The 26,877-nt window shown below is 44.1% G+C and overlaps 1 protein-coding gene across 8 annotated transcripts in view; it reads right to left on the reverse strand.

Annotated features, from left to right (window-relative positions):
* Positions 1-26,877, reverse strand: part of CD44 (CD44 molecule (IN blood group)) — a 98,902-nt gene that overhangs the window by 57,155 nt on the left and 14,870 nt on the right. For all 8 annotated transcript variants that reach the window (XM_023586476.3, XM_058305577.2, XM_023586473.3 and 5 more), the window contains exons 2-3: positions 4,626-4,791; positions 763-896 (exon numbers count right to left, since the gene is read on the reverse strand). In XM_023586476.3, the coding sequence (XP_023442244.2) occupies positions 763-896; positions 4,626-4,791 (300 nt within the window). The remainder of the gene's footprint in view (positions 1-762; positions 897-4,625; positions 4,792-26,877) is intronic.

Below are 26,877 nucleotides of genomic sequence, written 5' to 3' on the forward strand. Positions count from 1 at the left end.
TTTCTTTACTCTAGTTGTCAAGTTCTATAATAGTTGGGTAAGGAGCACTCAAGAAGGTCAAGGGTTTACGGTATATCCCCCAGCTTTCTTTCCCACCCCCAACCCAATGAATACCTCTCAAGCCATTTGGCTTGCATCTGAATGCTATCATGCAATTTATATCACGCCCCAGTTCAAAGGCCTGTAAGAACTTCATCACACTGAGAATAAAACCCAAACCCTCTACCAAGGTCTACAAGGCCCTGCCTACTGACCTCCCTGGCTTCAGTCAGTCCTTGGCATTCTCCTCTCGGATCACCAGGCTGTGGCCACCCTGGCCTCCCTGCTGTCCTCGGAACAGGCTGAGATGCACCCGATCCTGGGCTTCCCTCCAGCTATTCTCTCTGCCCATGGGCTCACCCTGAGTCCAGGAGGGCTGCCCTACATGCACTGCCCCGGAGGTGCTTTCCCTGAAAAAGCATCCCCAGCATGCTATTTTAGCCTCTTACTCTTTCCCTTTTTATAGAACTTACCGCTCTCGGACTTCACCTAAGGTATTTACTATTTATTTGTTTATTGTTGCCTCCCCAGCTTAGCATGAAAGTACCACGGAGACAGGAACCTCATCTCCACCGCAGGGGCATTCAGTGAACATTAGTTATAGGAACGGAAGTTACGTGTGTCTCCACTTAATCTCTAAGATCAAACCACTGCCAGGCATGCTGTCAGAGGGCTGCATGCAAAAAGCGAACCTGAAAACAGAGGCATCCACTCAGAACCAACCTGAAGCATTGAAGCAATATGTGTCGTACTGGGAGGTGTTGGATGTGACAATGTACACCCCCGTGTTGTTCGCGGCACAGATAGCGTTGGGAGTGATCCGAGGAATCACCACGTGCCCTTCTATGAACCCGTACCTGCGGAAGAAAAACAAGAGGCTGTCACCCTGCAAGGCTGTGACGGGAATTTCATAATAACCCACCGAATGACATTTAATGTAGTGCAATGGTCTGTTCAACTCACCCCTAGCAATATTAGAGGTTTCAACAATTGAGTTTTATGTGAAATCCAAAAATAACAGCAGAACGAGATGAAAGAATCAATAAGGCCTATGGGAACACAGGGATTCTATTTAGTGACCTATGAAGGTTTTTTTTTTAATAATAAAGATTCAAGAAAGGAAAAATTAATTTCATGTAAAATTTGTGTTCAGCAGTGTCAAGTAGATTTGATTGAGCAGAGAAAATCCTGAAGCACAGAAGAGAGAAGAACAGCCACTTTATGAGGTGGGGTCCACTGTGGCTCTTAATTACCTTCATATTTTCCAGAAAGTACTTTTATTTTTAGGTACTGGGTCCAAGATTGAACTCATATGTGGGAAGCCAGCGCCCAACCACCAAGCCGCTTGGGCTCCTCTGGGTTGGTTTTTTCGTTTATTTGCTTATTGTTTGTTTCTTTTGTTTGCTGTTTGCACTGGGGACTGAACCCGGGACCTCCCATGTGGGAAGCAGGTGCTCAACTGCTTGAGCCGCATTAAGTACATTTCTAATGACTGGCTTCATAAGGTAGGAAATAGGTGGCTCTTCATTTCAGTGCACAAGTTTCCAACTCAGGGTATAGGAAAGATGTGCCTTGGAATGGTTTCACCTGCCTTATTTTCCATCAGCCACTCCTCATTAGTGGTCTCGATTCCCTCTCATCACACACCATTATTCCAAACACGAAGCTTTGTGTATATGCCAAGTATACACACACATTTTGCTTCATGACTACCCTAGGCACAATTCTATTGCCAATGGAAACAAATTGACTGAAATTAAAATGGGAGTAACAATGTTGACGTACCTAGCAATGTTCCTTTATCTCAGAGATTTTCCTGAAGCAGCAAAGCCAGAGATGTGCTTAAGCCTTGTCCCCCCACCAAGGAGTTTCTTGGAGCCTTTTCAGATACTAATGCAGCACCCAACCTCTTGGCATCATGGAGGCTAAATATTCACTTGTTGCACAATTTCCTCAGAATAGAAAATGCCTCAAAAAATGAGATGTGGCTGAAAAAGTGCCTTTTGCAAGGCAAGGAGTGGTGGCAGAGAGGCAGAAGCTAAATCCAACAGGTTTTTAAAAATGCAACACTGGCTAAAATACGCAGCATAGATCCTTATAATCTTTCCTGCCAGGCGCCACAGAACAGAGTGCAGCGCCTCGCAAGTGTCATGGAAATGTCTGTGAATTTGAAGTTTCTACGCACATAGAACTCATTATGTCTATGTTGCAATGTAGTTCGCATGACTAATTCCTCATTTGAACGGAAAGACTGGTTTCCCTGAAATCGCCTGAGCTTGGGGGGAGGGGGGTGCGATTAAATGTTAATAAGTTTCCCTATATCTGAGAATTGCTACTAATCAGGGTGGGGCAGACCAGAGGGGAGCTGCTAAGGTTTCATCTTAGAGACTCTGCCATCCCCGTCCTGTGGTAGGCGTCTGATTCATAGCTACCTGAGTGAAATTATGGAAATGAGTTTTGCAACACTTAATACCAGTTATGGGTGGAGCGACAGTGTTTTCTGGCACGTTTTATTTTTAAAATGAATAATAATCCTTCTTGTCGAGTCTGCTCCTCCCACCCCCACACCAATCATATCGACAAGTACAGAAAACACTGACATTCTAGACTCCACTAAATTCCCTTTGTTAGTTATTACTGAATGTTTGTCATATCATGTCAACCTCAAGTTTTATGTGCCACACCATAAAAGAGTTGGGGAAATTTAAATTTATATGTGTGCATATGACATGAGTAATTTACTGTTCAAGGGGAGGAATGAACACTCAGCAAATCCATGCGGCGTACTTCCATTTTGCTTTCACTCTCTGTTCTTTAAGAGAGCTTGGTCATGAAAATCCGAATTTGGGTTCCAACAGAGCAGGTTAGGAATCTTGGCTCCTCTGCGTGCAAGCAGCATGACCCAGGGCAAGCTGCAGAACTTCTCTAAAGCCTCAGTTTCTTCATCCATGGAATGGGGAAATAATATCTACCCATAACATAGTTTAAGGATCAAGTGAGGGGATGTGGTTAAGTGAACAGCAGGGTTCCCAGCACATAAGTGTCGGATGTTTGGCCAGGGGTGCTAGTAGAACTTTCCCTGGTCCTCAGCACACGAGCCCATTTCTGTACTTTGCAAGTGTGCCTTGTTTGTATTTCACAATCCAAATTCAGCTTAAGAAATCTGCTTTTAAAAGCTAGTAGCCTGGTCAGGGCCACTTGAAGCAATTAGCCTTGGGAATAGAATAAATGGCTTTGTCTGCTAAGTGGATTTGCCTGCAGACCAGGCTCAGTACCTACCAGTGCTCACTCTCTTTCTCTGCCCCATGTACATGCCCCCAAAACCTTGCACTGAATACATCTAGAAGTCTCTCTCTGTTTCAGAGTAGCCATGTCCAGTAGCTCTTGCTGGGATGATGGAAATGCCCTCTAATCTGTGCTATCCAATACAGTGGCCACTACCCATGAGAACTCTTGAAATGTAGTTAGTGCTACTGAATAACTGAATTTTTATAATTTAATTTAAATGGAAATAGCCTCACATGGCTAGCGGCTCGTGTATTGGACAGTGCCATTTTAGAGTAAAGGTTCTCCTTTTTCCTTCCAGCCAGAGAATCTCAGCCACCACACCTACTGTGGATATATTATTCTGTAATCAAGGGCAGGTGGTAGATGTGTTTAACCTACATTTACTGGTTTCCATAAAGAGTTTTACAGTTTGACTTTTAAAAAGCAACCTGCCTGTGTGTGCTGCAGAGAAAGGGAATCCTGTTACCTAATTACATTGCAAAATAAAAATTAAAAAAAGCACAAAGAGGACAGCTGTAGGCAGGGATAGAAACTTCAGAGCAGTTGTTGAGATTACCCAGACCTCTGAGAGTGAAAAGAAAACATACCAAAATATGTCACCGTGGTCATCACCACTGCTCACTATTAACGAGCACCATGCTCCCCCAAACCGTCAGAAATTCAGGAATTAAAGCCGTTGCCTGGCGTGACTGCCCTGCAGCAAAACGGCTTGAGCCGGCTCTCTGCAGCGTGGTGATACTGATAGAACGCCTCCAGGAAACCTTTGTGGGTCCCCCTCATCTCTTTGCAATCACTTTTTATAAAATATGTTAACTTTCAAGTCTTTTTCTTTATTTTCTCAAGCCAGAGCAACATAGAGGAAAAACTAAACAACACAAAAGAGAGTTTGAAAAATCTGCTTTGAGCCAAGTGTGTAGGGCCAAGACTCCCACAGGCACACATTTATTTTAAACACTGTTATTTGGTTTACAGTTTCTTGTGGTTCCGACAATAATAATGCATGCGTCTTCAAAGCCAGGAGAGCGCTGTGAAAGCACTTTAGGCAAGAGGATTCCAGCAGATGACCCTTAATGGCCTCCTCTGGTCTCCCCATCTATGAGTCACAAAGATGTCTTTAGCCGACTCTAAATTCCAGTTGCCATACAGGTTCCAGTTTGACTTGGCCAAATTAATAGGTGCGGCCGACTCTTCAGGCAGTAATGCAGTCAGCTGTCAGGGAGGAGCCTTCCCAGTTCCAAGCCCCACCCCCTGGGCCCCAGGGGCCAGCTTTATCCAGTGGGTGGGTGCTGGGCTCTTACCTGCAGGTCTCGAACCCAATGCTCAGGGCTCGCTTCATCTGCGCCATGGTGGGCAACGTGCTGTTGAAAGCCTTGCAGAGGTCTGCCGCCTCCGTCCGTGAGATGCTGTAGCGACCATTTTTCTCCACGTGGTATACACCTGCATACCGGCAGGTTATATTCAAATCTATGGGATGAAACAGAAATGTTAGACTTTTTTTTACATAAATACTTCGAGAAGGCTAAGAAGTTCATTTCAGGGTAGACTTACTTAAAAAAGAAAAGGGAGGGAGGGAATAAGGGAGGGGGAGGTGGAAGGAAGGAAGGAAGGGAGGGACGGAGGGAGGGAGGAAGGAAGGAAGGAATTTAGTTCTCTATTGGCCAGAGCCTTCAAAATTTCTCCAGCATTCCAAAGCACCATTGCACTAAACTCAAATCTGAGATAAGATATGATGAAGTGGCATCACTTTTGATATTCTCTCCCTTGGTTGCTTCCTAACAAACTTTTAAAACACATCATTTATTTTTGATTAGTAAAGAAAAAGACGTGGAAAATTTACAAAATTCCAGGAAATAATGAAGGGAAAGCAAGTCCACTACTTTGAAACCACAGCAAATATTTTGCTGTACCTTCTACTAGTTCATTTTCTGGGTATAATTTGTATACTTTTTGCATAGTTGAAATGGTACAGAATATGTAGCTGTATTAGGTGGGCTTTTTTCCATGTAATCTTATATTATTAGCTTTTTTCCACAATCAGATGGTTTCACTTCCTTGCTTATAACCTCTAGTGGCTTCTGGTTGCACCCAGAATAAATTCTTTATCACGGCTAGTAAAACCTACAAGATTTGGTTCCTGTCTCCCCAACTCACCTGGCAATACGTAGCCTGCTCTGCTCCAGGCACAAAGCTTTCTTTCAGTTCTTCTGGACTGTCTGATCACCTTCCCATCTTAGAACATTCAAATCTACCTTCCCCTATACGGTCCATTCTTAGATTGTCACATGGGTGGTTCATTTTTGTCATTCAGCATTTCAACTCCATACCACCTCCCCTGTGAGTCCTTCCCTAAGGACCCTTATCCAACTGCCACTTCTCCTTCACCTCACCCAGCTTTTATTACTTCATAACACCATATTTATTTGTGCATTTGGTTATTATCTGTCTCCCCTTCCAGTGATATAAGTTTCAGGAAGGAAGGGCCTTTGGCTTATTTATGACTGTATCTCTAACACTTATAACAATGCCTAACCTGGAGTAGATGCTCAACAAATATTTGCTGAATAAATAAATGACTCATTGAAATTCCTCAAAAAACATTCTTTTAGCATATCGACCTATCCAAGACCTGTTGTGTGCTACCAAGAGTTAATCACACTGAAAACAGAAATCTAACTGCTATATTGGTTAAAGAGTTATTCAATACAAGAACTTTTTGTGAGTTTTGCAAATATGAATCTGAAATCTCTTTAAGGAGCTGAAAATTATTCTGTTTATACCTGATCCTGTGGAACAGTCTCAAAAGACTTCAAGGACCATAATTGAAAACTCATTATTTTTCTGGGATTATATTAATCCCAGTTTGAGCTTGAGTATACTCCCACACAGAAAGGTTAAGCCATCGAAACTGTTCTGGTGACAGTTTCCTGAAGCCTCAGAGACAGTCCTCTAAGGAAGCATTAGACCTTTACTCTGGATCTATCAGGGCACATTGTTAGTTTGAAAACCAGGTCTGGATTCAGACAGAACTGGCTTTAATTCAGATTCCATCTCCCTTGGGCAGGTGTGGAGCAGGAAGATGCTGCTTATTTTGCCAATGAGAAAACTGAAGCTCAGGGAAATGGCTTGCCCAAGTAAGTGAGAATTTCTGTCCAGAGCTCGAAGTGAGTTTTTTAAAAATGTATGCATGTATTGTTTATAGATGAAGAAACTGAAGCTCAGAAAATTAAATGACTTCCCAAAACCACCCAGCTGAAAGCAGCAGAATTGGAATTCCATTTCAGGTCTGCTTAACTCCAGAGCTCTCGCTTTAAACGACTTTGCTTTGTGCCCAAGGATCATTTCCTATCATTAGAGCTGGCAAACAAAGAGAAGAGCTGCACCTAAACAATTATGAAATAATGACAAAGATAAAGCCATTATAGAATTAGACAGACAACAACTTCTTTATCCTCCCAGAGCAGGAAGCAGGTCCCAACCACAAGAAAACTGTGGTCTGATAACTGCAACATGAGATAATAGGACTGTTAAAAATCTATATTATCTTCTTTAATATAAAAACAGTAAAGGAAGAAATAGGGAATGGAGCTTGAAAAGAAATAAGCCAATATCAATTATCCTTTATTTTCTTTTGTTGGTATCATTTGCATGTGGGTGTTTCAAAAATGCCAGAACTAAGTGAAGTGGAGAAAAGGTACTTTTGTGTAGTTAATTCCTTCTCAGGTTAATGGTGTCTTCTTAAGCTACTCCTGCAACACTTGGCCAATGAGGCAAGGGGAGCACAGCGGAGGGAGACACACAAGCCCCTTTTGAAATACTATTTGTTTTTGTTGACATTTTCAGGCTTGGCCTTCCTTGGCCAATCTTGGCAAAGGGAAACTGTCACTCTGGGTAACTACTCTTCCAGTGGCTTTTCTTGTCCACCATACGAAGGACAGACAAAACTTCCAAACCAACCATTTGGAAGGTGAGGCTGTTAGGGGAGACTTCAGGCACACACCAAGAGAGCAAACTGCCTTTCAGTTCCTGGCTCAGGTGGCTGCTGTCACTTCCAGATTAAAAAATAAAAGTCTAAGGCAAGGACAATGGCTTGGAGCTGAATGGCAGTTTCTTCCTTATTAAAATTCCCTTTAACTTGCCACCTGGCAAAGAGAATATGCAAATGCACAAAGAGCCAATTCAGGCTCTGACTTTTCTGTGCATACACTTTTTAATTTACACAAATGGTATTGTGTTATAGATCTTCTCCAGTCTACTGCTTTTTTTTTCTTTTTTGAGAGGTACTGGGGATTGAACCCCAGACCTTGTGCATGGGAAGCAGGTGCTCAAACTACTGTGCTACACCTGCTCCCCATAGGCTGTGACTCTTGGATAAAATCCCTTGAGTTTCACATGTAGCACCCCATGTGACTTTACAGATGGTTCATGTATGTTTTGTGTGAGTGGGTATATGTGCGTGTGCGTGAGTGAGTACAGGAATATGTGTGCATGGGAGGTCCGAGGTTCAAACCCCGGGCCTCCTTGACCCATGTGGAGCTGGCCCATGCGCAGTGCTGATGCGCGCAAGGAGTGCCCTGCCACGCAGGGGTGTCCCCCGCGTAGGGGAGCCCCAAGCGCAAGAAGTGCACCCGTAAGGAGAGCCGCCCAGCGTGAAAGAAAGTGCAGCCTGCCCAGGAATGGTGCCACCCACACTTCCCGTGCCGCTGACGACAACAGAAGCGGACAGAGAAACAAGACGCAGCAAACAGACACAGAGAACAGACAACCGGGGGAGGGGGGAGGGAATTAAAAATAAATAAATAAATCTTTAAAAAAAAAAAAAATATGTGTGCATGTATGTGCCTGCCAAGAAAGGATGAAAGGATGAAACAACCTTCAGTCTTCCTAGACTGCAAGGCCAAACAGGGTCTGACACACAGTGGATGCTCGGCGAAGGGCTGCTGAATGAATGAAATTCTATTCAAAGTAAAAATTCCGTACTTCACATTTATGTTGATCCTGGGTAAAAAAGGTTGAACTCCAAACCCTGGTGGCATTTAGTCATTTAGGAGTGCAAAGATTGTGCCAAAAGCTGCATTTCAGGACAGATGTCCAATGATGCTCCGGCTTCCTCTCCTCTGGCTCCCTCTTTCTTAAAAGGGATGAAGCCATCTGGGCTGCATGTCATTTAAGACCTAATGATTTATGAAGATTTTCCAACAACCTTCCTTAACACTTCTGTGAACACAAATTATTACCCCAAAAGGTATTCATAAAACCAAGTACAATAGCAAAGTAGCTAATATTTATTGTGCACTTATATTTATGCCAGGGTCTCTTCTAAGTGTGTTACAAATCAATGCATTTTATCCTCAATACAACCTGTGAAGTAGGTAATATTATTACCCTCCATTTTCAAGATACAGAAACTGAGTTTCAGAAAGGGGACGACACCCAGGTTCACAGAGGTAGTAATTGGGGACCAGGATTCAAGTCCAGCCAATCTGGGTGCCAAGCGTCTACAGGCTTACCTCCTAGGCTACGATCTCTAAAACCGACAAAAGTAACTTTGTAACCTTTCAACCTCCCCAGCGCATAGCTGAGGATATTCCCAACATTTAAGTCAAGTTCAAGTAAGGATGAGGTATGAGGAGCCATAGACCACAAACAGTTGCTGAACAGAGCACAGTGACCGTGGCGATGCAGGAGCCAGACTTAGAGCCCCTAGAGACTCTCAGGATGTATGTGAGTCCCTCGTGAAAACTGGCTGTGACTCAAGAGACTAATTTTGAAAGGCCGATTGCGTTTCTCACACAAGTCTTTCCAACTGGACGTAAATCAAGAACGTTTTCCGTTGAGTTCTCTGGTCTCAAACAAATCTCCTGTCTCATGTAATGAATGAAACCAGCCCAAGTCCCTCCCTCCTAAAAAGGCAGGGACACATTAACTGTCCAAGGCTGTTTTTAGACTTTCAGGGAGGAGCCTCTCTGGAGGGACAACAAGGGAGAGATGTCACGCAGGCAGTTAGAATGCTCAGTAATAGTGGGGTGTGGACAGGACAGAGGGTCACAGGGCTGGGCATGAAGGGATCTTGCCCACCCACGCAGAAAGAGGTCTACTCACGTCCTGTCATGAACATGAGGAAAAGGAGCTCTCCAAAGGAGTTTCTTTATCTTCTAAGCCTAGTCCCTGGCACTGGTCTCATGTGAAGCCTTGTAGTTGAGCCTTTTGGAGCAGGCTGCCATGTGAAGGCAATTAGAAGATCTACAGTCCCATGGTGGCCAAAGACAGCACTCTCAGGTCTCCAAACCAAACTTCTCCAAATTGTCCAAAATGAAATCATTTAACATGTCTGGTCCCTATTTATCATCTCCTCAAGGAGGAATGTGGTAGAATTAGATGTTTCTACTGATTTGGTCCCAGCATGAACTATACATCTGAGAAAACTGCATTTTCTTGAAAATGGAGGGAAAGGAAGCTCCTGTGACTTAATGACTTGCCTAATTCCCACAGCTGGTTCACCACAGGCAGAGAAAACAACAGTGAGTACTTATTGATTGTCTGCTCGAGACTATAAAGGTTTTCAATGTTTTCTACCTAATAATTCATTTAACTCTCACAACAGTCCTATGTGGTAAGCACTTTCGTTATCCCCATTTTACCTAAGAGGTAACTGATTCATCAAGAAGACATAGTGACTGGAGCTAATAACCAGGTTTCAGACAGTCACTTGGTTGACTGTTTGGCTGTGTTAAATTTCACCTTATGCATAGGACAGATCAACATAGAGGAAACCCATTTACTTGAAGAGGTGCACATTAAAACAGAGATCTAGGAGGGAAATTTGGGTGTATTGTGTATTTTTTTTAAAGACTAGAGGTTCCTTGATTCTCAAATATGACCGTTAAATGGGAAGAGCCTTTTGCTCTAAGGACTTGGTATGACCTTGGTGGAAAAAAGTCCTCATTAATGGAGCTTCCACCTTCTCCCCAGGGAGAAGATTGCAAAGTCACTACATTCACAGTTTTTTCTACCACCCTCTGATTCTACTCAATGCACGTTCCATGATGCCCTGGGGAATTTGGAAAGCCCAAGCCTAGCTGCAGTCCTCAGGCCCCCTCTGCCCTTTACAGCCTGAATACTTGGCCATGGTAAGGCAGGGTTATCAAAGAGAGGACCCTTGGGCTCAAGGCTGGCCCAGTGCCAGGACACCAGACCACAGGCTACCCTTGTGACATTTTGAGATGTCTGCTGTCCAACCTGAAGATCTAGATAGACCAACCTAAGCCGCTAGGTGGATGTAGCTAGAGCATGATGCTTGGGCTGACCTCAACAGACTCAGTTACACTCCTGGGACTTGGTTGCATGCAAACCTCTTGGGCAATGGCAGGCACAGGCATTGATGAGCACTCCAAATTTTTCATTTTAATGGTGTTTATCATTAAAAAGCCAGGATTCTCACTGAAAAGATTTTTAAAAGCTTTGGCTGGAGGACATTTCTGGAGAGAAGGTATCTTATATGCTTCCAGTATTTGGAAACGTAATCAAAAGAAATCCATACAGTTTAAATATTGGGAAATTAATATCCAAAAACAAGCAAAAAGCCAGGATTCTATTTCTGTCCTCTGATTTGTTGAGCTCATATCCCGAAATGATGATTATGCAACTCGCAGCCTAACTGAGCTGTTTCTGATAAGAAGTAAGGAGGGAAAATTTTTTTAAAAAGCATTATTGCTAACAGGATCATCTACGTTTAAAGCCAGGAAGAAAAAGAGAGTATCCAACCAAATTCTCTTGTGACACAAGAGAAAACAAAATTGAGAATGACTGAGCATGGTCCCCAGGCAGTTACAAGAAAAGCTGAACCTCAGGGGTTCATAACTGTCAGATTTCTGACTCCTAGTCCAGGGCTCTTGCTCCAGAACTGTCTTTTATAAGACGTCTGAGCAAGCTGTTCCCAATAAAGCCACAATCCATGGTCCCAACAAGTACATGGAGAAGTCAATCTGTTCTTCATTTGTTTGATGTCTTCAAAGCCCAGAATTTTCCATTTGGGAGTCTTCTTAGCTATTGTAGCTCCTGCTGCCACCCAGGCCTGCCAGTCCAGAAGGCTGGCAGCCTTCCCACTGCCCCCATGTCCCTCGCCCTCCTCCCTCGACACCCATGTGATGGGCTGCTGGTGAAAGGGCGTATTGTTCCGCATCCACTTCTGAATGAGGCCAAAATCGCACTTGGTGGCCGAATTGCCTTTGGCTGCCCAGTGTAGACCATGAGTCTTGAGTGACTCAGTCTCTCCCGGAATTGCCCCGGAGGTGGGTGAGGGTTTAACTAACAGAGAAAACAGTCAAACACAATCAGACCCAGAGAACTTCCTTCAGAATGTATGCTTGGTCGCTTTCAAATGAGCTGTTCTTCTCTGAGCGCTTAGAAAGGAAACGTGCCCCCACGTCTTGTAGTTGGCTGTATCCTCTGACCTCTCAGCCACTTGTCCACAGAGCAGCCTGTCATGGCAGCCCACACTGAGCCAACACTGGAACCTGTCACATACGCTCTGCGGGAGGGGAATCCAAAGGGTTACCTCTGCCACTACCACAGGCCTCAGTCAAGGCCTCCAAACAACTGACTCAATGCACAGACCCGGAAGCCCTTAGGTGGTTTCACAGAATCTGAAGAGACACCTCCATTCCTGATGGAACAGGAAGGGAGGTGTGGGGTTGAAGGAAGCCTCCTGAGGCCCTCATTCCCAATCCTGTGCCGACAGAGTTCATCTAGCCAAAGGGAAGCATGTACCCCGGCATTGCTTCATTGCATGGGAATTTTCTGAAGCAAAGTGGTCTTGGTGAACATGCCTTCAGAGAGACAGCCAGGGGGAGAAACCACATTGTGTATCTTTGTGTGTAGCCACGGCAAGTAGGAAATGCTTGTTTCTGGCCTCTCAGCCTTTGTTTTCTACATTTCTGGATCATACTGATTTAGCTAATTGGCTAAACAACCATCTCAGGGCCAGGATGGGGTTTTTCCTGTTGCAAATAGAAAAAAAGGGGTTCCCCCTTCTTAGCTTGTTTTGTAATTAGGTTTTGTCTCTGGGAGTTACCAGTCCAGCCACATCACCTAATTCATGTACTGCTTTTGCACAGTCTGAGCCTGGGCAACTGGTTGACTTTTGAGGGAAGTAAGTGCCTGGTGAGAGTTGAGGTCAGCTGAGGGTCTGTCCCTCACAGGCAACATCTACATTTTGGGAGGTGTTTAGTGGGTCTCTGGCATGCTGATGAGTCGGGGGCCCCTATCTAGGAGGAGGGAGAGCTGGTTCTAGCCTAAATCTTGTTAATTATAAGCAGTGTGACCTTGAACAGCTCACTCTAGCTCCCGGTCACACCTGGTCTTCCTACCTCCCAAGATAAAATAAGTTAGGAAATGTTTGAAGCTTGTGGGATTAAAGAGGGGAAGAAGGAGATGCACACCTAGGAGATGATTAATATTTCAGAAAGCTTCTCAAAAATCTCGAATTAATCAAGACACATTCGTGTGCCATCCCCTAGAATAGAATGGTTCCAAGTACAAGCAGGCTTCCATAATCTCATCCTGCAGGAATTTTTTCACCAGTTACAGAGCATTTTCACACTTTCATATCCAAAAGCAGCCTGTGAGGTCTTTGGGTAGGCACCATTGACCCATTTTACAGCTGGAGACGCTGAGGGTGAGAGACTAAGGGACTCCTTTGAAGTCTTATAGAATAGACAGTTTGAATAAAACCTAGACCTCAACTCAGATTTTCCAGATCTTCCGATTTTCCCCGTTACCCTGTGGTGCTGCCCTTCCCATCACGGGGTATCAGCAGGCAGAGCAGGGCAGTGGTATTTTTCAGACATTTCAGACCCACTCCCAGTGATGTCTTAGGCAGAACCCCAATATTTAAGATGGATAAATGCAGGGTTGCCTCCATAGGAGCTGGAGTGGTGGTAGAGAGGAAGACCCCAGAGTGTCTCTCCACCAGATGCTCATTTGCACCCAGCACCTACCCTACCTCACCCTGGGAGAATCCATGGAATATTCTGGAAACCACTCCTGGAAATGCCAATCATAGCAATAGTAACCACCACTGCTTAAGTACCTGCAATGTGCCAGGTCCACCAAAGCATTTAGAGAGAAGGATGAACAACTGTGGAAACAGAGGTTCTGAGAGTTAAGTAATTAGCACAGGGTCCTACAGTTCAGAGGCTGCAGCCCAAATACAATGTATCATGTGAAAGTGCTTTATACGTGATAGAGGGACGCCGACTGGGCCCAATAGGTAGGGTGTCCACCTCCCATATGGGAGGTCCGGGGTTCAGACCCCGGGCCTCCTGACCCGTGTGGAGCTGGCCCATGTGCAGTGCTGATGCAAGCAGGGAGTGCCGTGCCACGCAGGGGTGTCCCCGGCGTAGGGGAACCCCACGCGCAGGGAGTGCGCCACCCCCCACCCTGTGGGGAGAGCCGCCGAGCGTGAAAGAAAGTGCAGCCTGTCCAGGAATGACACACGGAGAGTTGACACAAGATGACGCAACAAAAAGAAACACAGATTCCCGTGCCGCTGATAAGGATAGGAGCGGTCACAGAAGAACACACAGCGAATGGACAACTGGGGGGCAGCCAACTGACAGGGGGTGGGGAAAGGGGGAGAGAAACAAATAAATAAATAAATCTTAAAAAAAAGTGATAGAGACTTGGGTTTTGTTTTTTGTTTTTACTTTTATATTAATTTTTCTTATTATCATGAATACAAATTGTTTACTTAACGTTCTCCATAAAAACTGCCCCTAGTTCGCTCTATAGAAAGCAGCTAGTAGAGTCAGAATTTCCAAGATCTATGGAATCAGAAACGAAGATAAAGCTTGTCCTTCAAGGTAGCACAACCCAGACAGAGGGGAGCAAGAGACCACCACCTAATCCTGCAGAACTCAACTTCAACACAGTTCAGGGTATCTCCAAGTTCAGCTCATTTCCTCTTGCCTGTCTCTTCTAGCATCTTCACAAGACAGAAAAGAAAGATTCTGAAATGTATGGAGAAATTATGGAATTTATGCACTGGACATTAGTCTAGGTACCTAACAGATGTTGTGCCATGTAATCCCCAGAGCAGCTTTGCGAGATCAATTATCCCCATTTCACAAATGAAGTAAGTGAGGCTGAGAGCACAACTGGAGCTGATTGAGTGTCCAAATCCTGGAGCGACTGTGATGTGAGTCAGCCAAGACTTAGTCTACAAAGCCACACTTTTCTCCTTGGGGTATGCAGCTTCTCAGACTTGGAGACTGACATGCAGATGTACTGTGGGGTAAAGGGTGTGATTGGGATGTTCCAGCTCCTACAACTCCTACCCCAGAGCTGGCTGCGCTTGCTTCCCAGCAATATTGGCACTAATATGGCACCTGCTATGTGCTGGGTTCTGTGCTGGGTGCTTCATGTGGATTATCTCATTTAATCCCCCACAATAATCATATGAGATAAGAACTATTATTGTCATCAGATTTTTTACAGTCAAGGAAGTTAAGAAATCTGTCCAATGTTTACATTGTTAGTGAGTGGGGAGCTGGGATTTTCACCCAGACAGGGGGATCCCAGAGCCTCTTAGCCACCACCCACGAATGCCTCCTTCATCATTGCACCTGGATCACTAGGAAGTTTCAGGTAAGGAGCAGAATAGTGCTTCCCAAAGGTTGAGCATCATGAGGTTTATATTTGCAAATTGCATGCAAATACAGCTGGTAAAAAGGAGCTGTTTCCTGTTCTTCTCCAGGGATGAGAATTCTCCAGGGATGAACTAGAGAGAATTCCATAGAAAAACTAGCCCTGCACTGGGACTTAAGAGGCCTGAGCCCTGGACAGGGCTGAACTCTTGGGACCTCAGAAGGAGGAAAAGGTCAATGAATGGACTCCATTTCTGCCTGGCTGGGATGGCTGCAGGTCACTGCCTCTGCTCTTCCTATAATGGACACCTGAAAGCCCTTTGGTTCAGACTCTTAGACTGATCGTTTGTAATCTCTCCCCTTGCCCACACACACATCACCTCCTCAATTCATAGGAAGGACAATGACAGTCACACTCCAGGGGGTACCAAGTGCCTCACAATCCCCAGTGCTCTCTTTCCTGTCACTCAGAAAAACTTACCTGAATCAGAGTGTGCAAGCATGCAAGTGCAAGTTCTTCTAGGGATAAACATGGCCTGCTGCAGTTTAGAAGAGACTAAGTTAGTACTTGACTTATAATTCCCCTTGCAACTAATCTTGACCTATGGGTGGATTGGTACTCAACAAGAACCATGCCTTTAGGTTACCCGCTTTCCTCTCCAAACAAATCAGCAGCAAAGTTGATGTAGCTGCAGAAGTATTTATTTACTTGAAACAACAAAGCCTTACGAGTGACTAAGTGGAGATACAGATTTCCACTGATTCCAAATTCGGAGGACTCAGAAATCACCAGGTCACATTTTAAAGACTCAATCTCTCCCATTTCTCTCTCCTGCAGATGAAAAAGTAAAGAGGTGTGTGTGTGTGTGCATGTGTGGCCTCCTTCCCAGCCCAAGAACCCTATCACAGTTCATTCTTCAGATACTTTTAGGAGTTACACGAATATTTCACAATAGAAACCTTACAAAGAGAGAGGTTGGGTTGTGGGGCTATTTTTAAACTCTGGGCCCAAAGATTTCCAGGATCAGTCCAGTTCCAATTGCTCTGTGAGCTAGCAGCTTGTAATTCATACCTCTTCCTGAGCTTTTAATCTGTGAGCTCTCATCTGTAAGAACAGATGCCAGTCTCAAATGCCAGGCTACAGAAAACTCATTTCTGACAAGCTTGTAAATCCTACTCAAGCCACAGTGTTTGAACCAAAATCGTTACCATTTCATGTTCAGCTGGAGTGGGCCAAACATAACATCCTACTTTTAAGGAGCATGGCCCATGCAAAGACCCAGGAGGTTTGTGTGAGGCTGTCAAAGGAAACATGATCTTGATTGATTTTCCCTCAAATAAACATGTCTTCAAACATGGCAAGAGACCACATCTGGCAAAGGCCCATGCTCCTTTCACCACTGACATTTGAGAGGCACTTTAGAAACATCAGGGTGAGAACAAATAAGCCTCTTCCTATGAATTCTGTGCCTCCTAAAGCACCATTAATCCCCAGAGAGTTTAGGGAAGGTGTCAATTCAAAACACCTTCTATAAGATAATGAAAATTGAATGTCAGATATGCTCCTGGATGCTGGGGAGACAGACAAGATCCCTGCCCTCCAAGAGCTTGCCTTCTAGGGTGGGGAGAAAAGCAACATACAGGCAAATGATTAATATCATTTGCATAAAGTGATTTCAGGTCCTGAAAGTGCTATACAGAAATTAAAAGGATAAATCGAGAATGACTGCAGGCTACTTTGAGCATATTTGACTTCTTATTTATTATGGGGTTTTTGGTGGAATCAGATACTTAGGAAAAGGAAATACACACACATACACATATATACACCCAGAGTTTAACTCAGATTTGGAATTAATCTTTTGCCTTTCAGTGTCTATAAGGAAATGGCCCTAGAATTGTGACTTAGTGGGATAGGCAAGGGAGACATGGAAGGCAAAGGCTGTGACAAGTGAATACCTGACATTGGGACAAGAGCTCCATTTGGGTCATCATCTGGATACAGAATTGGCCTCGGTGGGGCTGTGTCTGTCTCTTCTGGGTGCTGTCCAGAACTTCATGGAAGCAAATCAAGCACAGAATTCCAGAGCAGTCCATCTGTGTGCAACTGTGATGTGTCCCACTCACAAGCCCTTTGCAGGCTTCCAAGACTTTCCTAGCCACCTGCCATCCACACCATCCTTTACTTCTATTGCTAGTAACTGATGACTAGAATGATTTCCTCCCAACATGGTGCAGCGGCCATGCTCATAACCTTTGACCTCAGAAGAACTTGAGTTCAGAGCCCCAGCTTGGGATCTTTGGGATGTAAGATATACCCATGTTTCCTTAACTTTTAAGCCTCGGTCTTTTCACCTGAAAGCTAAGGGTAATGAGTCCTTCCTCATGAGGTGCTTTTAACGAATAAATGAAAAAATACACCTGAACCACTTAGTAAAGTTCCTTACACATAGCTAGTACTTGATAAATATTAGTTCATCATTTCAAAGATTAAAGTGCATTCAAGATGGTTTAAATATAAAGTATGTCTTACTCTAACTAATTCTTGATTAACTGGCCAACCACTTGATGTATCCTAGGTAACAGCCATGCAAGAACTCCAGCTATTAGGAACCCAGAGACTAATTATATATATACATGAGTTCTTACTCTATATAACACATATTTTTCCCTTTCTGTTAGACTAATGGCTTATTCATAGATAGACAAGTAGACAGATAGATATGATGCTAGAGATATACATAGTCATATCTCTACATCTTCCCATCTATAAAATGTATCATCTTAGGAAGGAGCCTGCCTCAAGTGGCACTAGCCCATAGAAGCAAAGTGGGTTCCACTAGGACTATGCCTCACTCATCTTCATATTCCCAGTGTCTGGCATCTACTAAGGTACCCAATAAGTGTTTCTTTGGTTTAATGAGAAAGCATTAGGTTAAGTCAAGTGGACTGGAGTCTAGTTTCAGGATTCTTATTGAAAGCTGTGAGTACTCAGAGAGGTCTCTTTTTGTCTCCCTGAGCCTCACTTTCTGGAACAGACAAGGAAAAAGTAGGATATGTGATTTCTAGGACCCCGATCCTCTGGCTCTAGAGGCAGAAGCCTACATTTTTTTCTAACTTGCTCTCCAAGCACTCCAGGAACCAGAGGGGCTCCCTCTTGCCTTCAAGGTTGTAGCACTTCAAACTGTTATCAAGGCAGTGGTGGGGTAATGAACACATCAGCTATGGGTGGACTGGCCAGCAAAAAAAATAATAGACAAAAGAAGAAAGAGGGAGTGGTACCAGTATCCTGTTCTCAGATTACACCAACTAAACGCCTTCCTGCACAACAGGACTAGAACCTGCCCCATCAAAGCTGGAGAGAAAGAATGGTTTCAATTAAAAGAAACACAGCAGAATTACTGATTTCCTTAATGAGAGTCCTTTTACATTACTACCAACAACCCCCAGTGCTCTGTGCAGTGAGCTTCGGCATGGCTGGCCAGTTCAAACCTTTCTTCAGTTATGACACAATCTGCATGGGAGGTATCGCTGGGAAGACCCCACCTGAGCAACTGGGAGCTGCGTCCCCGACTGCGATCTGGCTCCCTAATCTGTGCTGTTCTTAGGTCCACTGCCACTGTGAAATTCCCAACACCTCCTTTCCTGAAGATACCTCCCAGTAGTTCTGAATTTTTTCAAGGCCCTTAATTCTCAAGAAACCAAAATCAAAACTCTGAGGAAATGGAGATGCTTTGAGTTTTCAAGGCCACCAGTTCTGGGGATAGAATAACAGGATTAAACCCATAAAGTTGACTGGGAACTTGTGGTATAGTGTTAACAAAAATTGGGAGAGGGAAGGCTCGGAATTGAATTCCAGTCCTACCATCTAAGGTCTAAGCCACCCTCAGCAAGTTCCTTCACCTGAATGAACTCTGTCTATACAATTGTTATGATGAAATTCAGCCATTCACTTATTCAATAGATGTTTGCTGAGTGTTTCAAAGAGAAGCTGACGGGAGTTATAGAACAAATATGTCTTTACGATAGAGTCTGGTTCATAACGGATGGTTAGTAAATGTTAAGTCTTTCCCTTCTCCCAGCAGGAAGATAAAACCTTGGACAACTGGCCACTGCTATCCCTGATACTGAAGAGACCTTTAGGTTCAAATTGACGATGCATGTACACTGTGAAAAATCATTTGTGATTTGATCATCTTCTGTTTTAGCCCAAACAGCAGTCAGCAGTCACACTCTGATGAAATTAAAAGCAAGATGAGAACTGGACACAAATGCAAACACATCTATTAAAAGGAGCAAAAGCCTTACTCACTTCTGAGGTGTGGCTGGGAGTGGCCAAGCTTCCTTTCTTTAATAGGAATAATGAGTTAAAGGCATTGAAAGGTAATTTTGGAGATGAGGGAATTGAATACCCCAGCAACCGAGGTGTGGGCACTTCACGAATTCAGAATACACTTCATGTATTCAGACACTGGCCACCCAGCCACAACCAAGAATTTCCAAACTTGGGCCATCTGGGGAGGAAGTAAGCTCTGGGAAACTACAAAATTCCCAGCGTGGGAAGGGAAGCCACTGCAATAAACTGTCAGGCACCTAAGGGTCCTTCTGTGCTCTGAGGCAAAGGAACAGCACTATAAAGGAACACTTCCACCCCAGAAAGACGAAAACACCCCCTTCTCCCCTGGCCCCACCACCAACTGCCAGGACAGAAGGCAGGAAGAGGCTGATCGTGCTGAGACAAGCAGCCTGGGAGACTAACTGCAACTGTGCAAGCAGAGACAGGCCCTGGAGTGTGTTTCACCAGTTCTCATTCACCAGCTGCTGCAATAACTGAGGTTCCTGGAACAACTGATGCTGCTTTATCTGCTCAACAGTGGTGGTTCTGGGAAGCACACATGGGAGTCAGCACGCTGCGGTATCCTCCCTCCCCCAAAGTTAAATGAGATTTTATTAGTGAATGTGTTGCCTAGAAATGGAATGAAAATCTTCCAATGGCAGCTGGAAGCATTTCTGAAGCTCCAGGTCTAATAACAATGATAATTATTATTGTTGAATGCTTATTCCATGCCAGTCATTCTGCCAAGGGCTTCATAAGCACTATCACATAGTCTTTCCAACAGCCCTGGTGGTAGGTATTATTACTCTATTTTGAAGATGAGAAAATTGAGGCTCAGAGAAATTAAGTAAATTGCTTAAGGCCCCCTAATTGGTAGGTCTACCTCTTGTGCCCACACTGCATTCTGAGCACCCAGGACGCAGCCTCACACCCGCCTCATGAATCTCTGACAGCCTCGGCTCGAGGGAACATTCTCAGTTCTAGATTGTAGGAGAAGCTAAGAAACCTGGCTCTGTGAGACATTTTCCCGGTTGCCTAGTTCAAGTGAGGCTTGTTTCTGAATGTCTTCTGAATGTCTTCTGGGGCATCTGGGAAATTCCTTTGGAGATGCAACAAGATGAGTTTTCCCAAGTCTTAAACAATGCACACAATGCAAAATACAAAGGTGGTTGTTGACTTTAGCCTTTCACGTGATAAAGAACAGGAAGCTCAGAAAATAAGGTACCATTCCTATACCCTGAGAAACAGTCTGTAAGGAAGCCCAGGGATTTTATCTGTAGGATGCTTGCTTGAAAGAGCAAGCAGCCCCAAAGAAGTCCCAGAAGAGAGCCACAGGAAATTCCTCCCCATGACCCAGCAAAAGCAAAAAGGACTCCAAACTATCCAAGACTTGCTTCCTCAAATGTTTCTCCATCTTGCTCATCCCTAAAAGGAAACTGTTGCCTCTGTCTTTCAAATCTCTCTCGTGCAGACAAGAAGATGCACATTCTCAGCTTCCCTTGTGGGGTCCTTGCAAGGAATGGGGTGGAGGTAGTTGGGTGATGCTTAGCCATAAAGAGGAAGGCCAAATGGGAGATGCGGCCTGCTTGCTGGCCCTCCTTTGCTTTTGAGGCACTTGGCCTTCGTCTTTTTTTAGGTAGTAGGGCCAGGGATTTAACCTGGAGCCTTGTAGGTGGGAAGATGTCACTGAGCCACATCAGCTCCCATGAGTTGTTGTTTGTTGTTTTTTTTAATTTGTTTTGCTTGTTCTTTGTTTTTTGTTTGTTTGTTTGTTTTTAGGAGACACTGGGTACCAAACCCAGGACCTCTCATGTGGGAAGCAGGCACTCAACTACTTGAGCTACATACATTCCCCAGAGGCCCTTGTCTTTTACTCCAATAAATAGATAGATGGTAAATAGATGTTAGGAAGGAAGGGAGGGAGGGAGGGAGGATTTAACCCACCGTGGTAAACGACAATCACACCAAAGCCACCCAACATCGAGCTGGGCACAAGCCTTCAAAACAAGGGAAAGCTGACCTCATTTATTCAACAAGTTTTCATGCCTGCCTCCATGTGCTGGGCCTCGTGCTAGGCTCAGGACTAAGGTACGAATAAGTCAGCTAAGGTCACTGTCCCCAGTAGGGAAAACAGATATTAAACAACTAAATAACTCAGCATGATCAAAGTTGTAACAGAAGTACAAGGTGCAGTGGGAGCTGAGAGTTTTCTTCTAAAGGGAAGCCTTTCCTTTCTGAGGTCTCTGCTATCTACAGGGGAAGATTTCCTAAGGGAATGTCATTTCACCTGAGGACTGAAGGATGGTTTGGAACTAGCTTCAAAATAAAGCATACATTATTTTGCTTTTGTAGGTATCCATTTTATTCTAGCTCTGTCATCAATAGAAAACGAAAAGAACCAGCTCCCTTCCTGGGTGAGAAAGAATCACACATTTGAAGTCCATATCTAAATAGCTCTTGACTTCATGGATGCAGTCATCACAAGCCCTTTAACTATATCTAGTTGATAAAAAGGAATGGACAACAAATAAACAAAAATCTTGAAGTTTTTCACCCATGATGAATTAAGTTCATGGAAGCAGGGGACTGGCCAAGAAAACCCTCATGATTATCTTTTGGCTTGTTAAAATGATGAGATACTGAACCCTTGGGCACTGAACTCAAAGAAATTATTAGAAAGGAGTTTCCTGCCTATGAAAAAGCAATTATTCATATTTTAAAAATTAATTGTCAATTTCAGACTCATTGGCAACAAGTCAGGTCCATAGAGAGTCAGAGTAGAGTGACTGCATGGGCATCAGCTGTGGGGGTGGAAAACTAGGGTTTAAATCCTGAATCTACACAAATTCACTATATAACCTTGAGAAGGTCATTAAACCTCTCTCCTAGAGTGTAAACTACAATGTAAACTATAATCCATGCTTAGTGGCAATGCTCCAAATGTGTTCATCAATTGGAGATGTGGGGAATGGGGCATATGGAAATCCCTTATATTTGTTTGTATAACATTTTGTGTAATCTAAGTATCTTTTTAAAAAAATAAAATATATATATATTTTAAAAAAACACTCTCTCCTAAAAAGGAGGCAATAATGCCAGCCAGTCTATCTACCTTGTAGCTTTAATGTGAGGGCTAGATTAGATAATGGAGCTGAAAACACTTTGTACACATGAAAACACTCTCAGAGTATAGTTATAGAAAAGGGAAGTCAAGCTATCTCCCTTGGGAGTCATCATCTAATGATTTACAGGAAGAGATGCTTGTCCAAGGGCGTAGTGATTCCTCTTTAATGGATCTCTACAGAGCAATGGTCCTCACACATGGTGCAGCTCCAGCAGCACTGAGATGAGTTGCAAGTAATGAGCTTCCAATAAAGCACTTAAGTGTGCATGGATTGACTGTTTTTGCAAATTGTAACAGATTTAAGTATATCCCTAATATGCTTTTTGGGGGTGAGAAAGGGATGAAGTTAATAGTTACTTGGATTGAGTATAAGCCACAGACCATTGATGCCTCAAATGGCAGTGCGCCCTCCACGTGAACTCTATCCATGAGGTGTGTCTTCTCAGGAAATGGTTGAGGTGTGGCTCAGGAACACAAGACTTATATTTGCTTTTTTTTTTTTTTTCCCAGGTAGAGTCTCAAACCAAAAGGCTAACCAGGTAGCCTTTCTCACTGTAATAGATATTGTTGTCTACACAACAGAGTTCTCCCAACTTAACCCTGATTTTGTTCAGAAATCCTGAACTTGTGCTTCAGGAGAGGGAAGGCCTTATCTCCCATCCCCAGCAGATGGATCATAACGAGTCAAGCACTGTGGTCCCAATTCTCCTTGCCATTGATTGGAATAGGTGTAGGCATTTGACCCTGTTCTTCCAATGAGAAATAAAGGGAAGTCAACTCAGGACTTCAGGAATGGCCTTCCTCAATTTTAAGAAGAGATTTTTAGAAATAAGCATTCCTTCTGCTGCTGCTAGATATTGAATTTTGCATCAGATGCTTTAAACTGTGAGAGCTGATTTGGGAGCATGAAGAACTGGGAATGGCAGAGTGGAAAATTGGAAGAAACTTGGGTCCTTGATAATATCATCAAACTCCTGGAATCACCCCACATCCTACTTCTTACTGTAGGAGATATTTTATGAGGGTTGAGCATTCTGTTACTTAAGCACTGATACAGATATAACAAGATACATTGATGGAAAATAATCATGTGGGACACATCTGATTTGATGTATAGAAGGACTGTAGCTTACATTCAATCATGATGGCTATAACTCCATCCCTATCTCTGCTACCCAAGAAAACACATACTAGGAGAGAGTGAGAGGGAAGTTTTCATCACCACTGGAAGGAATAATCCTGAATCTGTTGTAATTTGCAAGGCCCAGTTGCTTACAACCAGTGACCATTTCAGATCAGCTGGTACTCTAACTCTACCAACTGTTAAATATTTTGATTATTACCGGTGCTTGCATCTGAAAGCAAAACCCTGGTCTCAGGCTCCAGCTACCAAGGTGCTCAAAACAAGACCAAGACACTTCCAATAAAATGAATGAGACTTAATCACAAGCCAGGGCTTACCACTCAAGATAACTAAGTAAATTACAAACATTTTCCTTCAAGGTGTACAACAAAGTAATCCTTAAATCATTTGACACCTTTCGTTTTCCAGAGTTTGGGTTATTCTGCTCCTCCACCATGTGTTTCTAATAGCTTGAATTGTCTTGGAAGTTCCCATGATTGTCCCCCACCACTGTCAACTGCAAGGCAGACATGATAAACCATTTGCTTTCAGAATTTCAGGAGTAGAGCTTTTTCCCTCTTGCTCTCTTACTCAGACAACACAAGAGCAAGGCAGCCAAAAGAGGGTCTACTCTGGCTGGAGTTACTGTGGGGCTCTTGGAGTCCACCCCTAGTCCTGAGAGCTGGTGGGGGCTGCGAAGTCCAACAGATTGGGTCCCCAAGGACCAATAGTTATGGCTCTTCACCCTACAGGTATCAGAGGCCTTCTCAGATGCTCCAGATCAGATGAGATCTCCCCGTTTTACACTCTCTCACAAGCCCTGTGGTTTTCCTTCATAGCATTTACCACAGGTGTAACTAAATATGGGCATAATAGTCGTTTACCATCTGTCTTCCAAAACAGACTGCAAGTTCCATGAGAGCAGACCAGAGCTTTTTTTGTTTAAAGTTGTTATAGCTCCAGCACCTAGCAGAGTACCTGCCACATAGTAGGTATTCAACAAATATATGTCTTGAATGAACAAATGAATACTTTGAAAACCCCTGACTATTGACCCAACTCAGAAAATTGCTCAGAGAGGCTGGGCAAAGACCAGGTCATGTGGTGCTGGGCCTTCTGCTTTCCAAATGCTCATCAAGCAAAAAAAGATAAAAAACACCAAACATGGGTGTCCAAAATAGTGCCCAGGGAACCAGTGTGTGGAGGGCTCAGGGGATTACAAACACCTACACTATTTCCCATTTTGCCACTAAAACTTACCTTCCTCTCATTGTCACTCCAAGTTACTTTGCTCATTATTGTCTTGTTTAGTATCTTCTCCTCTATCATCTCAAATGTAAAATGGAAAGGGTACTGGACTGGGAGTCAGGAGACCAGGATTTTGCCACTAACTAGATGCAATTCTTTGAGCAGGTCACTTCCTGTCCTTGAGGCTTCTTTCCCTATGTATCCATTACGATACTTGGATTACATAATGTCTAACATGCTATCATCTTTGGCATTTTGTCACCAGTCCATGGTAACTTCTCACTTAGGAACCTTTCTCTCTTGCTCTTTTCTCTTTGGGCCCATCCCTTGATGCTGCTGCATGGGTCCAGCTCAGCTTGCACCTTCTAAGCTGACCCACCCGCCCCAGAAAACCATCTGAAAACCCTCTCAACCTTGCCTCTAGCACTTTAGTTTAGTTCAATCAGCTAGGATATTGAGACCCAACTTGGCAGGGCACCCAATCCCCTGCCAGCCTGAATGTATCAGCATGCTCAAGGATTAGGGTACAATCGAGAAGCCTGAGCAAATACCGGGCCCTCCTTCTAGATAAGCACTGCTCAGAAGGAGATGGCAGCTCTGAAGGGGTTGGTGAGCATTCCGAAGAATACAATTTCAATGATTTGGGGTCAATCAGCAACAGGAGACAGAGATAAAGGCAAAAGTCAGCCCCAGTTATAATAGGACCTTGTGGTTTTATATCACATGCTTCTGCCTCTTGGCACAAACCACGGTCACACCAGTAGGCAAAGCTGGAGAGGTCTAAGGGAGGTAGAGGGATTATTATCCCTAGGTGATCCACACAGTGTATGGAAGTATTTGACGATAAAACCAGCTAGCCCAAGGTCACACGATTAGGCTTTGACAGGGTGGGAATTAGAGCAGAGAGTCCTTATCTCACCCAGGGCTATTTCTAGTAGACTCTCGATGGAGCCTTTTGTTTATACCTTCCCAGGTAGTGAGACTACTTTCTCCCTTGGGGATAGGTAGTAGGCAACTTGAAAGGCCTAGAATGAGCTGGTCAGCCTGAGTTCAAAATCCAGCCTTCTTGATTTAGCCTCTAAGAGAGGATCCAATGAGGCAAGTCCACGGAATGCAACCTCTGTTTGCATTTGGGAGGCACAGAAGAACCCTGAGTGGCAGCTGAGAATGCAGAGGCTTCGGGGCTGATAAAAGATGTAATTAATGTGTGCATACAACTCTTTCATCTTCAAAGGCTTTACCCACATTAGCTAGTTATTCTTCCTATCACCCCCATGGGTGAGGCATATTTTTGTCTTCTCAGTTTGCAGGTGGAGAAGCTGATGTGGAAAAGGGGCCCTTTGCCAGGAAGCCTGGCCTTCATTCAAACAGAGGAGATTCTTGGCTCCCAGCATCTAACTTCACTTGGGGTGATGGGAAAACAGAGTGAGAGTGAATCATAAAAGAAGGCTCAAGCTACTAACTCCTCCTTTGGGTAAAAGACTGCTGTTCTGGGAGGAGTTAAGTCTAAATGAGGACTCTATACACAAGCATCAGAAACTTGAACTAAAAAGCCTGCTGCTCTGCTGTGGTGACACCCACGTTACACAGAGGCAAATCCTCCACGTTGTGTCCGTGGCAGACATCACTAGTGGATCACAGCACTGTTTGTAGCTGAGCCAAAGTTTGGCTTCAGAATCCTCAGCATAGCACTTCAGGTAGCCTCTACGAATCAAAGGGAAATGCCCTGTGGGTAAAAATCTACTTGCTATTGCTGCTTTAGGGCTTGATTGGAGCCACTTAAATTGCCTCTCTCCAACACTGGCAAAGTTGCAAAAACACTATCTCAACCAATATTGGAGCTGGCCTGCTTCTGAACTCTGTGTCGGACATTCTGAATGGAGTGAGTCGTGAGAACTTCATCCGAGTCTCTGGGGCTGAAGAGTTGGGCCTTGTAGATGGTGTCAGTTACTTGACTTCCTGGAATCTGTCCAATCCCATCCCTCACTGTTCTTCGGCATGGACCCTCTTATCCGTACAGGCTGACCTCTCTTCTGACCCCAGTCAAGTCATAATTATTACCTCCACTTTGTGTATG

Source organism: Dasypus novemcinctus, chromosome 10 (genome assembly GCF_030445035.2).
Source record: "Dasypus novemcinctus isolate mDasNov1 chromosome 10, mDasNov1.1.hap2, whole genome shotgun sequence".
NCBI lineage: Eukaryota > Metazoa > Chordata > Mammalia > Cingulata > Dasypodidae > Dasypus > Dasypus novemcinctus.